Source organism: Tamandua tetradactyla, chromosome 11 (genome assembly GCF_023851605.1).
Source record: "Tamandua tetradactyla isolate mTamTet1 chromosome 11, mTamTet1.pri, whole genome shotgun sequence".
NCBI classification, from domain to species: domain Eukaryota; kingdom Metazoa; phylum Chordata; class Mammalia; order Pilosa; family Myrmecophagidae; genus Tamandua; species Tamandua tetradactyla.
The window spans coordinates 8,046,389-8,062,547 of NC_135337.1; the positions used below are offsets into that span (position 1 = coordinate 8,046,389).

The 16,159-nt window shown below is 39.4% G+C and overlaps 1 protein-coding gene across 4 annotated transcripts in view; it reads left to right on the forward strand.

The window, feature by feature from the left end:
• Positions 1 to 16,159, forward strand: part of PHTF1 (putative homeodomain transcription factor 1) — a 140,669-nt gene that overhangs the window by 92,221 nt on the left and 32,289 nt on the right. For all 4 annotated transcript variants that reach the window (XM_077119828.1, XM_077119829.1, XM_077119830.1 and 1 more), the window contains 8 exons: positions 5,464 to 5,623; positions 6,955 to 7,128; positions 7,238 to 7,327; positions 8,698 to 8,919; positions 13,903 to 14,031; positions 14,409 to 14,681; positions 15,424 to 15,555; positions 16,062 to 16,148. In XM_077119828.1, the coding sequence (XP_076975943.1) occupies positions 5,464 to 5,623; positions 6,955 to 7,128; positions 7,238 to 7,327; positions 8,698 to 8,919; positions 13,903 to 14,031; positions 14,409 to 14,681; positions 15,424 to 15,555; positions 16,062 to 16,148 (1,267 nt within the window). The remainder of the gene's footprint in view (positions 1 to 5,463; positions 5,624 to 6,954; positions 7,129 to 7,237; positions 7,328 to 8,697; positions 8,920 to 13,902; positions 14,032 to 14,408; positions 14,682 to 15,423; positions 15,556 to 16,061; positions 16,149 to 16,159) is intronic.

A 16,159-nucleotide genomic window follows, 5' to 3' on the forward strand; every position in this document is an offset into this window, starting at 1 on the left:
GCATGACATTGCAGTGACAGGTTGCGGTGCAGTGCAGGTACGGGTTGGAGACACTACACCTAGTGCCTGTGAGCCTGGGGTGCAGGCTGCAAGCTTGTGGAGGTGTGCTGTGGGGGCCGTGGAGGTGGAGTGCAGCTTAAGCAGGCTTTGGAGTGCAGGAGCAGGGCATAGTGTGGGGTACACAAAGGTAGGGTGCAGTAGGAGGGAGATGATGGGGCTGAATGGATGCATGGGGGCTGGTGCACATGCAGGATATGGGTGGTTGCATGGAGCACGGGCATTATTGGTATCAGGGTGTGGGGTAGATGGCACAGAGGTGAGGGCACAAGGAGGGCAGGGCACGAGTGTGTCCTTACGCAGGTGGACGGATTGGGGGACCAGGATGCGGATGTGCAAGTGTGTAGGGACTGGGTGCAGGTCACAGGGATTGCATGATGTGGGTCAGGGGCAGATGATGTTGGGTAGGTAGCGCCCTGGAGCAGTTATTCAGGTGCGGTGAGTGGGTTTGGGGCAGGGGTGCAAGTGTGTGCAGGAGGTGCTATGTAGCACAGATGCACAAGTGAGCCCTTGCCAGGTGTAGGAGCAGGGCACTTGTGCCAGGGGCTGGGGCAAGGGTGTGCACATGTGTGGCGTAGGGGGTTGGGGTGCAGTGGTGAAGAGGTCAGTTCACAGATGTGTGAGCACCTGGCGGGGAGGATGTAGCTGTGAGCATGGGCAGGTCTGTGGGGTGGGGCCCTGGTATGCACATGTGCGTGTATCTGGGAGGTCCTTACACTGATGCACAGAGCTGGAAAGGGGGCAGGGCAGGTTTGCACGACTATATGGACTGGGGGCAGGTGTGACTGGGTATGGTGAATGCCCCTGGGCTGGATGTGCAGGTGACCGCCTGCATGGGCCAGGGAGGGGGGAATTGCAGGCTGGGTGCAGCTACAGGTGTCTCGGGAGAGGTGGGACAAGGTTGTACACTTGTGTGGGAGAGGTGGGTCGGTCTGGGGCAGGTGTGTGTTTGCACAGGGTGGGATGTGGGGTGAGGATGTGGGATAGGGATGTGTGCTGGATGTCGGGGAGGGAGTGCTTGGAGCATGGTAGGGGGTGGGTGATGGGGTTCAGGTACATGGGATGTGGGGGAAATTGTGGGATATAGGGTGGCACATGTAAGCACAGTACATTCAAGGAATGTGGCTTGGCTTACTTCCTTGTGTCCCTCTCTCTGTCTGTGTACTCCTGAGGGCTCTGGGCCTCTGTTTGGAAATAGGCACGCTAGGCTGTTTGCACTCGCTGGATGGTCTCTGGTTCTCTGCATCTCAGTTCTTCAGCTTCTGCAACCAGGGCTTCCCTATGCGGTCTAGAAGATCCTCCTAGGTCACGTATACCCTGGAATCGCCGTCCTAGTGGCCTTCCTATACCTTCTCTAGCTGTTCCTTGGTGCGGGGTGAATTCAGCCTATCCTTTTCTGCCGTCTTACCCAAACTTCTTCTCCCTCACTTTAGGACAGCTGTGCTGGATAAAAAGTTCTTGCCTGGCAATGTTTCTCTTTCAGAATCTTAAATATATCATACCATTGCTTCCTCACCTCCATGGTTCCCGATGAGTAGTCAGCATTTAGTCTTTCATGACGTCCCTTGCATATGATGATCACTTTTCTCTTGCTGCTTTCAGGACTCTCTCCTCTTTAGCATTTGATAGTCTGATTACTATGTTACTTGGAGTGGGTGTATTTGGATTTATTCTATTTGTACTTCATTGGGCTTCTTTGATTTGCATATTTGTGTCTTTTATAAGGGTTGGGAAGTTTTCCCCAATTAAATAAAATAATCTTCATAGGACTTTTCTATTCTCCTAATGAGACATCAGCTCATTCAACTTATTTAAGAGATTTGTATGAACATCTTTGATTAGTCATTCCAAATCCTGTATCTCCTCTGACTTTTCTGTTTGTTCATTTGGCTTGGCCATATCTTCTTGCTTCTTCAAGAAGTTTGTGTTTTTGTTGGTTTCTTTACATTTTATTATCTTGATAAAGTTATTTTGAAAGTTGGTTTCCCTGGCTTGTCTGATATTCTGTTTTTGCTTGGGTTGGCCTCAAAGGTCTCCTTTGGCACTTGGCTTGTCAGTAATTCCCAGCGAAGCTGTGGTCAGGGCCTGACTCAGAAGGTGTGGCCCCTTTCAGAAGTCTGTTGGAGGCTGGGCAAAGAAGCAGTTTGCCAGTCTGCACTTCCCTGTTTTCCCAGAAGGTTGTGGGGAACAGGTTCTGTTCCCCACAACCTCCCTCTGCCAACTGTGGTAGCCTGTTTGGCAGGGTCCAGACTAGGTGAATATCCAGTCAAGGCCACAGGCCCCCTGTTCTAGTCTCCTGGCTGCCGGAATGTGATATACCAGAAATGGAGCAGGTTTTAAAAAGGGGAATTTAATAAGTCGCAAGTTTACAATTCTAAGGCCATGAAGATGACCCAATTAAAGCAAGTCTATAGAAACTATCCTATCTAAAGCTTCCAGGGGAAGATACCTTGGTTCAAGAAGGCCAATGAAGTTCAGGGTTTCTTTCTCAAGTGGAAAGACATGTGGCAAACATGATCAGGGTCTTTCTCTCATTTGGAAAGGTACATGGCGAACATGGCATTATCTGCTAGCTTTCTCCTTTGGCTTCATATATCATGAAGCACCCCTGGAGGCATTTTCCTTCTTCATCTTCAATAGTCCTTGGCTAGTGAACTCTGCTTCATGGTTCCACAGAGTTCCACTCCCTCAGAATCTCATGGCTTTCTCTCTCGTAGTTCTCTAGCTTTTTCCAAAGTGCTGCTTCTTTTAAAGGATTCCAGTAAAACCAGTCAAAACCCACCTGGAATGGATGGAGACACATCTCCATCTAATCATATTTAATACCCACACTGATTGAGTCACATCTCCGTGGAGATAAGCTAATTAAAGTTTCCAAACTACAGTACTGAATAGAGATGAGAAGAAACGGCTGCCTTTATGAAATGGGATTAGCATTAAAACATGGCTTTTCTAGGATACATACATCCTTCAAACTGGCACATCCCCCCACCAGTGTGCTAGAAGTCACCCACTTCAGGAGTGGGAAATGGGCACTGAACACCACATGAAGACTCCAGCTCCTGGGTGCAGGGGGTCTGTGATTCCCAGGCTCCTGTGTGGAAAGACTTTGGGCTGCTGGACTGGGAGGTCCGACTTCACCAGCTTGCAGCTGGCTTAGGAGTGCTCTGCTTTTTGCCGGCCAGCAAAACCACCTGTGCAGGCTGGAGAAGGGCACCTGGCATTGCAATGCGGCTGCCTGGCCCCTGCCTCTCTGCTCGTGTACGCATTGAGTGCCCTGAGCCCCTGTGTGTAAAGGATCGAGGCAGCAGGACCCAGAATGTCGCTCTCACTGGCCTGTTATCTGATGAGCTCTGCTCTGCATCCCTCTCTCCTCCCAAAGGAATGGCTTCCCAGACTCCCCCAAGTCCAGGCACTCACAGCAATCATCTCATGGATGGAAGGAGACACTAGGCACCACAGGAGGGGCTGTGTATTTGGCTAAAATGAGTGTGCTGGCTCCTGGATTCCCACACGGAAACACTAGCTGCAGGACTGAGAGGGTTGTGCCCCTCCCTCCCCCCACTTTTCTGAAGCAGAGGTGTGCTGCTTTTCACCTGCCTGATCCCACCTTTATGCAGCAGCAGACATTAGAGATGGTCTCGATTGAGTATGCCCACCCCAGTTTTTCAGTCTTAGTGTCTCCACTTTTCCATCCAGGTCTTGCTTATATAATACTGATGTCCTTCTGGACATCAAGACTCCAAAACTGCTGCATTCAGTGTTTTCTGCCTATTCTCTCGTTGTTTTATAGTCATGAATGACTTTTGAATTTCAAGACAATAAAAATATAAGTACTCTGAAAAGGGTAAATATTTTAAACCAAATTAGCCAACATCGTGAAAGAAGGATTTAGAAAGATCAGGTATTTTCTGATGTGAAAGCTGATACCTATTTCGAGATGGAATATAAGGACAGGCATTTAGTGTTGATGGGCAAAAAACAGAAAGAAAAATGGAACTAAGACATATTTTATCTAGTTCATGATTTTGCCAGTTGCTGCAGCACTAATATGACTCAAAGAAGTACTTATTTTGTCATATATCAATTATTGTGACTTAAAAATAAAGATCCTTTATAGTTTTGTTTTATTTATTATAGAAGGTGTAGGTTACAGAAAAATTATGCAGAGTACAGAGTTCCCATGTCGCATCCCCCTGACACCCACAGTTTTCCCTGTTAGTATTTGCATTAGTGTGGTACCTATGTTGCAGTGAAATGAAATGAAACAATATTGTTATAATTAAACTATTAACCATAGACCATAGTTTACACTAGGGTTTATTCTTTGTGTTGTACAGTTCTGTGGGTTTTAAAAATTTTTATTCTGGTAACTTGTATACAACATAAAATTTCCTGTTTTAGCCTCTTTAAAATCTGTAATTCATTGGTTTTCAGTACTTTCACAATGTTGTGCTGCCATCACCACTGTCCATTACCAAAACTTTTCTATCACCCAAAACAGAAATTCTATATCAATTAAGCATTAACTCCCCATTCCCTGTCCCCACTGTGGCCCCTGGTAACCTGTGTTCTAGTTTCTGACTTTATGAATTTGAATGTTCTAAGGATTTTTTATCAGTGAGATCTGTCCATTTGTCATTTTGTGTCTCGCTTATTTTTCTCAACATGATGTCCCCTCCTGTTACTTTTTAAAAATGAAGTATATTCACACATCTTTCTAAAGATGTGTTTACACTCTTCAGTCAAAGTGAGTATTTGAGTTTTTATTCTGAGCATTGTACAGGGAACTGTGTCTCCCCATTCTCAGTGATTTTACAGTCTAATTAGGAAAATAAGAGTAGCAGATATGATGCAGTCACAGCGATATAAAACTATTATAACTGATTATGTGCTGACAACAGGCCATGTTCAGCAAATGGAATGATAGACTAGTTCATATACTATATTATATATGAGTTAATATATGATATAGCAATATATATATAACATGTAGTTCAACAAATGAGGTGATTATTCTGAGGTAAAGCAGTCAGGAGGAGTCACAAAGAAATTTAGAGTTTCAGGGCTTCAAGAGATGGGTAATATTTACATGGATGGAAAGAGAGGAAGACATCACAACCAATAGTTGATAGGTATTGGTATAGTGTTTGAGAGGGAAAGTAGAGAAGACTGTGAACCCACTTTCTTGCAATAGTGAAGAGTATAAGCTTCCTCTTGATTGACATGAGTCTTTGGATAATAGAGATAACTGGTTTCTGTCTGTCTACTCCGCTAGCAAGCTAGAAGCCTGAAAAATATTTCTAAATTTTCTTGACTTCAGAATAATATATTGTACTCGGCAGAAAGATGAAAGGTGTTACTTTTAGAAAATTAGTTAGTGATCTTTTTCCTTTTAAAATATAGGACTAAAAGAGTAAAAGTAGTATCTGACAAAGGGACTGAAATTGAAAATGAATCAAGTTATCTGCATCCTATCATTAAGAAGAGACAATGTCGACCAGAGGTCAAAATGTGGCAAACAAGAGAGAAAGCAAAATTTTCAGATGGAGAAAAGTGCCATAGGGTAAGATATAGATGAGTATAATATGTATAACATTAATATCTGTTCTTTCTTATGTAAAATCTTCCTATTTTAGGCTTTTGTAGAGGTACAAAATAGATCCTAAAAGGTTTGTATAATTGTCTTAACAAATAAGTGAAAGTAAAAAGGACAAATAAGTGAAAGTAAAAAGGACTATGCTTATAAATTTTAGAACTGGAACTTGTTATTCAGTCTGCTACTGATCTGACCTTAGCAGTAGGCTGTTAGGTTTAATAAACATATTTATGTAGGGTCTGCTGTGCCACTTTCCAGAGAGGCAGTGATTGTAGAGTAAGGGTTTGGAAACTGTTTTCCAGGTAGAGTTGGTCTGTTCTGTGTTTAAAAAACTTACTGCACTTTTACTTTATAGTCTGAATAGTTTCTGATGTGTTAAACTGTCACGTATTTATAATTATGAAAATAGCTAATATTGAGCCATTAGTGCAACCAAGCACTGTTACTAAGTGACTTATGCATATGAACCCATTTTATTTTTTTCAACAATCCTGTGCATAGATGCTTTTAAAATTGATATTATTATTTGATCCCCAGAGATGGTTAGTAGCAAGTAAAGTTACCTAGGGAGAAAGTAGAAGAGCTGTTTCAGACTGAGATTTTGACTTGAGCCTTTCTTTAAAAGTATTAATTTTTTTTATTAGAGAAGTTGTATGTTTATAGAAAAATCATGCTATAAATTCAGAATTCCCATATATCCTCTGTATGATTACCACTTTGCGTTGGTGTGGTGCCTTTGTTACAGTTGATAAAAGAATATTATTATAATTGTGCTGTTAACTCTAGTCCATGGTTTATATTAGGGTTCACTGTTTGTATTGTACAGTCCAATGCCGAGCCTGTGTTTCTAACCACTAAGTAATACTGCTTCATCATTTAGGCTGCTGAGTGGCAGGTTCAGTATTTTTCTTTTGCAATCAAGTAATATATATAGGTTTGTTTGGTTTGAGTTTAGACTGTTTTTTTTTTTTTTTTTTAAAGGAAAGACAGAGAGAAGGAAGGAAGGATAGAAGGAAGGAAGGAAGGAAGAAAGGGAAACATTTTTAAACATTTTCTTGTTTTATTGTATTCTGTTTCTCCGTTTTTGTTACATGGGCTGGGGCCGGGAATCGAACCGAGGTCCTCCGGCATAGCAGGCAAGCACTTTGCCCGCTGAGCCACCGCGGCCCGCCCTTTAGACTGTTTTTACTGCTTTTTAGTTTTTACATGCTTTTTTTTTGTTGTTGTTGTTTTTGCATATGCAGTTTCCTAGAGATTTTGTACTGTGCCCAGTGAGGGTATTGCTGTTCTCTTTGTAGGAGGGTTTTAGGCGTTTGGGTAACGGCATCTCAGATGATCTGTCAAGCGAGGAAGATGGTGAAGCACGGACGCAGATGGTGCTGTTACGTAGGAGCGTGGAAGGGGCCTCAAGCGACAATGGTTGTGAAGTTAAGAATAGAAAATCAATACTTTCGAAGCACCCAAACTCTCAGGTAATTTTTATTTTAGTTTATAAAAGTATAGGCATTATTACTAATTCACTGAATCGTAGCAGGGGATTTGACATATTTTTCTGTGGTTTGTTGGCTTAATTTTTGGCAGGTAAAGAAAAACACTCCAAAGTGGTCTCATATTGTGCGGGATTCAGATAGTCTGGCTGAGTCAGAATTTGAATCAGCAGCCTTCAGCCAGGTAAAGTATCCTTTTGAGAGATCAAGGAGTATTCTTGAGTAAACTTTATTCATTCTGTTTTTCTGTCGTTGCCCAAAAGTAGTGGTTCTGTTTACCTGTCTCTCCTCCCTGTTTCTGGCCATCCACCTGACTATCCATAGCAGCTTTTAAATCTCTGTTCACCCTCAGAAAGAGAATGAACTTTTAAAGTTTACACTTTTACTCTAACCCTAAAAGTATCATAGTTGATCCTCAGAAAGAGATCATTCCATCCCTAAATAATGAGAAGGTCGCTTAATATTTACTTGGAGTGTGGAGTTTATTCTTAAACATAATTTCCATGTAAGTAAGATTGACACTGACGAGGGCAGATTCTTGAGGAAAGACTTCTGAAAGATTAGAGCAGTAAATGTCATCGTGGAAACTAGTGGGCCTGTCATAACATTTGGAATATTGTAGTTCAAAATTAAGCAGAGTAGATGGTGGTGTAGTTTGGGTTTGGTTTTGATTGACATGTAGTTGGGGTTGTGGAAAACTTTCATATTAACATTTCTACTTCAGAAGATTTATGTTGTTTATTCTCTTCCTCTTCCTGATTATCCTTTTCCATTCTGGGGCTGGGTCCCTGAGCATGCCCAGGTCCGTAGTCAAGCTCATAATATTTAGAGTGGTGGACACTTTGGATATGTCAATAAATTTGGTCAAGCTCCTTCAGTGACCCCTAGGTATGCTTAGGGAGTTTTTATTTAAGTCCTACTTGTTAGAGGGTCATCAGAGCTTGACATTTAAATTTTTAAAAATGCATTATTGGTATGTGAAGCTTGTGAACAAATTAATATGTGGTGGTCAATTTATGATATCTTGCCAGCCATTGCCATAGGTAGCTTCTTTCAGTTTTACTTCAGATATATAATTATTTTCAAAAATGCATGAAAAATAATTGGAGCTGAAGGGATACAGACTGTGCAACAGGTCTAGATACAAAAACTCAAAAATGGACAGCACAATAATACCTAATTGTAAAGTAATCATGTTAAAACACTGAATGAAGCTGCATCTGAGCTATAGGGTTTTTTTTTGTCTGTCTGTTTGTCTTTTTTTTTTCTTTTTCCTTTTCTTTTTTTTTACTATTATTATTATTTTTATTTTTTTCTCTATATTAACATTCTATATCTTTTTCTGTTGTTTTGCTAGTTCTTTTCCTAAATCGATGCAAATGTACTAAGAAATGATGATCATGCATCTATGTGATGATGTTAAGAATTACTGATTGCATATGTAGAATGGAATGATTTCTAAATGTTGGGTTAATTTCTTTTTTTTTCTTTAATTAATAAAAAATAAATAAATAAAAAATGCATGAAAAAAATTGCATAGTTTTTCTTTTAAAGGGCTCTAGATCAGGCCTGAGTGGTGACTCTCGAAACCTCAACATGGCAAGAAGAGACTCAGAAAGCACCCGCCATGACTCCGAGACTGAAGATATGTTATGGGACGACCTGCTGCACGGCCCCGAGTGCCGATCGTCTGTCACCAGTGACAGTGAGGGGGCCCATGTGAATACCCTTCACTCAGGGGCCAAACGTGACCCCAAAGAGGATGTTTTTCAGCAGGTCTGTGAAGGTGATGATAATAGTAGCTAACATTTATTGCGTACTTATCATAAATAAGTATTTGATCATTTAACTTTCCAGTCAACCTAGAAGATAGATACTATTATTTTCCCCAATTTAGAGATGAGGAAATTGAGCACAAGTTGTAGATGAAGATTCTGGGATTAGAAGCCAGGGAAAATTGCCCTAACCTAAACTGTTCTTAATACTTTGTCTCATTATTCTCCTTGGAATGATCCTAGATGTTCATTTTGGATGAGCAGGGTTGTTTGAATGGTAGGTCTATCTTATATTTTTATACACGTCATGGTACTGTATGTAAATTAGTCGGAAATGACATTGCTTCTCTAATAATGTATAAATCAAGTGATGCTTTTAATTTCAGGTTTTGTATTAATATCATAAAATCAGAGAGCCTTAGAATAGGAGATGCCTTAGAAAGTATTTTAGCCTTCCAAACAATGTAGGAATTCTTTCTACATGTATAGAAATTCTTTCCCCATCTGTATGTAATAATAATAGTTCCTTCTTCTTAGGAATGCTGTGAAATATTGAATGAGATAAAGTGTTTAGCACAATGCCTGGCAAGCAGTAAGCATTCAATAAATGTCAGCATTTTAATATCCCCATCAGATGATCAGTTGGCCTCTACTTAAATACTTCTGGAAATTGAGTGTTTGTTATTTCATGAAACAGCTAGCTCTACTGCTTAATAAATTGAGTGCTTGAAAAATGGTTCTTATTATTTAGCTGGAATCTGTCTCTGTTTTTCCTACCTGTTAATTCTATTTGTGCCCTAGGGCAATCCATGTATCAGCCTTTCAAATATTTAATGATAGTGATCATGAGACTTCTTAATATTTTGTTTCTTTAAGCTCAATATTTCCACAGTGCCTTATGAATAATGGATGATAGATATCCATTTGTTTAATTATTGAATTTTCTGGTTCTCAGAGACCATTTAGGTATCTTGATTGTAAGACACCATTGATTTAGGTTACACATTTTCATGAAAAAAATCTCACTTCATAAAATGTATATAATTTTCTTAAATGTATATAGTTCTTAAAAACTAACCAGGAACAACATACATTTTCTCATTAAAGTTTTATGCTATTTTCTCTAATTTTGCAAAGTTTGAACGTAAATATTATATACATTCAGCCCAGAGATTCATCTAAATCACATTAGCCCTCAGTAGTTGTCCATGGCGTCAGGATGATCTTGTCTTCCTTAGTTAGCATTTATGGGATTCGTTTTGAAGGCATAAGAATAATGTGGTAAGAATTACTCGTCATGTTGTCGTTATTTAGTTCCTTCTCCCATCCAACCTGTTGTTCTTCTTTTATTCCTCCCACTCTGACTTACATCCCTAATCGCCAAGGCAGAAGTCTTGGAACCATTCTTGACTACCCTCTTCTTTGTGTTTCTAATCAATCATCACACTCTCGAATCTACTGTTTAAATCTCTGAATCTGTCCATTTGTCTCCACCCTGTTTGGTCCAGGCCAGCAGCATCTCACATCAGTGGCTTCTCTAGACTTGCCAGCCTTTGTTTCATTTTCCATACTGCAGCCAGTGATGCTTCTAGAATACAAACTTCATAATGCCACACCCCTTCAGATCTCTTAGTTACTTTGATTTTTCCTTCTGGATTATTTGCTTCTGATCTGATCCTTTTATTATTATTTTTTTCTATAATCTCATCGCTGGCCATTCCCTCCCTGCTCCTTTTATGGCATAACTTGAACTCGACTGCACTTTGACTTTCTGAAAGTTGCTTGCTCTCATCTGATTCAGGGCCTTTAGACATGCTGGTTTCTTTGCCTGGAACACTTTTTTTAAATTTCCCTTTGTCTCATTCTTTTATATTTTTATTTATTTTTTTATATTGTGAAAAATAACATATATACAAAAAAAGCAATAAACTTCAAAACATGCCTCAACGATTAGTTATAGAACAGATTTCAGAGTTTGGTATCAGTTATAGCTCCACAGTTTTTGGTTTTCCCTCTAGCTGCTCCAAAACAGTGGATATTAAAGAAATACCAATATAATGATTCAGCAGTCATACCCATTTGTTAAATCCTGTCTTCTTTGTTAAACTCTACCTTCTCCTTTGATCTTTCTCCCAGTCTTTGGAGGTATTTGGGCTATGCCCATTCTAGCTTTTTCATATTGGAAAGGGCTATTGAAAATATGGGATAGGGTGAGAGAACTCATTGATGCTCTGGAGAGGCTGGCCCCTCTGGGTTTCAGGACTTTTCTGGCTAGGAACCATCTGGAGGCTGTAGGTTTCTAGAAAGTAATCATAGTGCATGGAACCATTGCAGAATCTCAGATAAAGCCCCAGGTATTCTTTAGGATTCACAGGAATGGTTTTGGTTGCAGTTTGACAAATGATGATAAATAGCAATAGCTAGCTGAAGTTTGTGTAATAGTAGCCTCCAGAATAGCCTCTCGACTATTTGAACTCTCCCAGCCATGATTACCTTATTTGTTACAGATCTTTTCCCCCTTTGGTTCAGGAAGGAATTGTTGATCCCACACTACCAGGGAGACTTTCACCCCTGGATGTCATGTCCCACGTGGGGGAAGAGCAATGATTTCACTTGCAGAGTTGGACTTAGAGAAGGAGAGGCCACATCTGAGCCACAAAAGAGGTCCTCCAGAGGTAACTCTTAGGCATACATATAGGTAGGCTAAGCTTCTCTGCTACATACATAAACTTCACAAAGTGAGGCTCAAGATCAAGGGCTTGGCCTATTGACTTAGGTGTCCTGAATGTTTGACACAGTATCGGGGGTTTCCCTTGTGGTAAAATTTAATAGTTCCATGTTTTATTCCCAACCCTTAAGGGAGTTTGCCAATACTTTTTAATTATCTGCTCAACTCTCTGGGTCGTATCTGGGCCTTACATTAAGCTATACAGAATTACAAGCCCTTATTCCCATTCTGGGCTACCTGTGTTTGGGTTGTTGAAATGATTTCTCCAGACAGGTTGAGTTATATTATATGCCTCAGAAAATTTAGGTTTTGAACAAAGTTAACCTCTCTTCCTTTGGTCTCCTAGAGTAGGTGAAGTTCTAAACTACAGACAGTGTCTTCCTTACCCTTGTATTTTACCTTGGTCCTGCCCCAGTTGGCTCTGTTCTTATCTCTCGCTGAAGTGTGATCTCTTTTCCAGTTTATTTAATAGTTGTTGCATGTGTAAAGCTGACTTTCAGACCTGCAGAACTCCTACTCTGAGTCTTAGGTGTCACACTGGTATCCAATTTTCCAAGGATTTACCAGGTTATACAGATATAGCTCAGCCTCTCAAAAATCTAGAAATAAAATTGCAGCTGCAGACTAAATGTGACTGCTATATGACCTTGTAATCTAGACCTCGATTTTCTTATAATTATTTTTCAAATGAGGCCATTCAATATTTGCTCTTTTGTTTCTGGCTTATTTTGCGTTGGGTATTGTTGCATGGCTCATGACTTTCTGTAGCTGCACAATGTTCAATTATTATGTATACACTACAGTTCTCCATTCTTCTTCTCAGTCAGTGTATCCTTCTGGCTCTTTATTTTATTTTTTTGTTTTTATTTATTTATTTTTTTTTGGGGGGGGGGGGTAGTCAAACAATAAGAATTTATTGGCTCCTGGTTTTGAAATAGAAGTCCAAAATTGAGGCATCAGTAAGACTGTGCATTCTCCCCAAAGACTGTGGCATTCTGGGGCTGGCCACCAGTGATCCTTGATTTTTTGCTTCTCTGTTACATGGCAGTGCACATGGCACCACCTTCTCCTTTCTCCTCCAGGTTCCCTTGGCTTCTTTCTGCGGTGTTCTCTTTCTGTGTCCAATTTCCTTTGCTTGTGACTAGATTCTTCTGGTCTCAGCTTGAGTGATACCTCTTTCTAGAAGTCTTCTCTTATACTCCTAAAGAGCTCCTTCCTTCCCTTACCATGCTGGGCAGTAAGTATATTTATTTGATCATGTCTTCTTCAGAATTCTGTAAGCTCCTTGATGGCGAGGACCACATCTCTCTTGTTCTTCACTGTATCCACAGTGCATGGTGCATAGTAGTTGTTTAATAAATATTTGTTGGATCAGTCAGTGAGTCAATAATTAATTAATGCTCAGTATTATGCTAGGCATTATGGTTGAAAGAGAAGAAATATGCTACATGGTCATTTTTCTGTGCACTTATATTTTAGTTTGGGAACAATACTATTATATGGGAAATAAGTAGAGGACACTATAAAAGCAGAATGTAATTAAATGCTAACTTTTCAGATACAGACTATAAGGGCTTTACATTTCAGAAAAAGGTGAAATTAGTGAGGCTTGTAGTGGTTGGAGAAGACCATGTTGGGGAAATGCGACTTAAGGTGGTACTTAAAAGAGTAAAGCATGATATGGCAAAGGAAAGTGGGGATGTTTTCATGGTGACTTTTTTGTCTTGAGCTTTCTCTGCTTTTCTGCGTCCTGATGAGAACAGAGTAAACTTAACCCCTTAGCCATTCACAACATATCTGAGTCCTCGTAGTACTGCTCCTGTCTAACCTCCTGCTCCTCCCAGCGTCATCTCATTGCTCAAGAAATATTTTCTATTTTAATATCCCAACTTATCTTCAGAGGGGGAAGCACTGGAGATCATGGAATCCTGCCTCCCCTTATTATAGAAGACGTTTAGTTTCTGTCCAGGTAAGGAAAAAAAGGCTTAACTTTAAAAAAGGACCAGAAATCAGCATCTTGGAGATGGTGGATGATTGGAATGATGAGCTCCGTGACGGGAAGAGTAGAATGATGAGGCTGAACCTTGGTGAGCTTACCCTGTGAGTTGGGTGAAGGATAAAAGCAAACTAATGGAGGAAAGAAAAAGAGAAGTAAAGGGAAATGGTTTTATATATTTCTTCTCCATATTTTTAAATATATTTTATGTATATATGTATCTATTTTAAATATATATTTCTTCTGTATATTTTTTCCAGAATCATTTATTCTGGCTTCAGAACTCAAGTCCTGCCTCTGATCGAGTTAGTGCAATAATCTGGGAAGGGAATGAATGCAAAAAGATGGATATGTCAGTATTGGAAATAAGTGGTATCATCATGAGTAGGGTAAGGTTTAAAGCGTTTTTGAGTTTTCAAATCTATGTTGTGATCAACTATTTTATAGACTCTACTTAGTGATCAAAACAAATATGCCTCTTTGATTTTGAAACATAAGTATATATTTAAAAAATTTTGTAGTCAGTTTTTACTTTTTTTGTTAAACATGGTCTCTATTAGCATCATAAGTGGCTCAGTTATACTATACATGTATTCCTTAACTCATTTGAGCTTAATTTTTAATAATATCGAGAAGCCATAAATCTGTATATCATTAAAACTTTGCTTCTATTTATCTATTTTTAATAATCTAGTATTTGACAAATATTGCTTTGTAGCTCAATTTGACTGTTGAATAATGATAGAAATTTTTAATTAATTCCCAGGTTAATGCATATCAGCAAGGTGTAGGGTATCAGATGCTGGGAAATGTCGTCACCATTGGATTAGCCTTTTTTCCTTTCTTATATCGACTTTTCCGTGAGAAGAATCTTGATCAACTAAAGTCCATTTCAGCTGAGGAGATCTTGACTCTCTTTTGTGGAGCACCGCCTGTTACACCTGTTATTATTTTGTCTGTAATTAATTTTCTTGAACGATTGTGTCTTACTTGGATGTTTTTTTTTATGATGTGTGTGGCAGAGAGAACATATAAACAGGTGAGTGGGAAAACAAGTAAAATTTCGTTGTACTTCTTTTTTTTTTTATATTTATAATCCATTGCAGTGTTATTGTTTTTTTAACCCTCTCCAAAAGTTACTTTGGATAACGAAGGAGTGGTGAGTGGACTTCTGGTAATTGTGGATTTTACGTTTTCATATTGACTGTTCACAAATGACATGCTATAATCTGAAATTCTGCTGAGCCCTGTGTGTAGGAATAAGCGGCTTAGCTGGTGAGTGAGCTTAGGAGATGACCTAGCACCTGCACTTCAGTGTGTCTTTGCTATTCTTTATCCTTAGTATATGTAGGAATTCTGAAATGGATAATGTTTTTGTGAAAAAATGGCCAAGTGATAAATTTATTGAAAGTTGGTGAGAGTTATGGTCTGAGACTTAACATATTGAAGATGTACACAAGAAACATGATTTTGAATAGAAATGTGATTTGAGAGTTAGCCAGAAGCCAGTAAACATTTGAGTTTGTGAAGTAAGGGATTAACAAAGGTCTCTGAAGAATGTTCTTTATAAACGTTAGGAGTGTGCCATATTATACTTTAGAAGCAATAGGGTCATGAGCTATTCAGGTGGTTTTCCCCCCACTCATCTTAGTGATCACTGATTAGAATTTCATCCTTTTTTACATTTTATATGCTATTAATATTGTTTATAATTACATAAATACACACAGACGCACATAATATATGTTTTACTTTGTGATTTTTTTTTTAACCTTCTCTAGAGATTTCTGTTTGCAAAACTTTTCAGCCATATTACTTCTGCCAGGAAAGCTAGGAAATATGAAATACCTCATTTCAGACTTAAAAAGGTGGAGAACATTAAGATATGGTTATCACTGCGTTCCTATCTTAAGGTAAGTTTTATTTGATTAATAGTGGAATATATGGAAGAATATACAGAGAACATACTGAAGTTTCTGACAGCAGATTCTCAGTAGACAGTATAATTGTAGATGTACAGATTCTGTCAGTGGCTGGCATTCTTGCAGGGCATCCATTTGAAGTGTTGTCCCTGCAAAGCTGATATGGATAAGTAAATAAGAGCTTAGAAAGGGAAAATAAAATTTAAATTTCCTAGGACAGTGATAAATATCACATCTTTTTTCTGACTTTTTTCATTCCAGCTGAAAATATGTCATTGAATCAGTCACCCTCTTAACATGGAAAGGCATGGAGTTCAGTGCTTTAAATTTAAAACGTCCAAAATATTTAAAAAATCTTACTGTCAGAAACTCCTCATATCTGTAAACTTTTGTTCTCTTGCTAAATCAGTAGAATTCAGCGTGTTAATGATGACCCTGTCATTGCTGCCCCTGCCCGGTTACCTGTGTAACATTCACACGCATGTCTCACTCTGCAGAGAAGGGGTCCGCAGCGCTCAGTTGATGTGGTTGTGTCTTCAGTCTTCCTACTGACGCTTTCGATTGCTTTCATTTGTTGTGCCCAGGTATGAAAAAA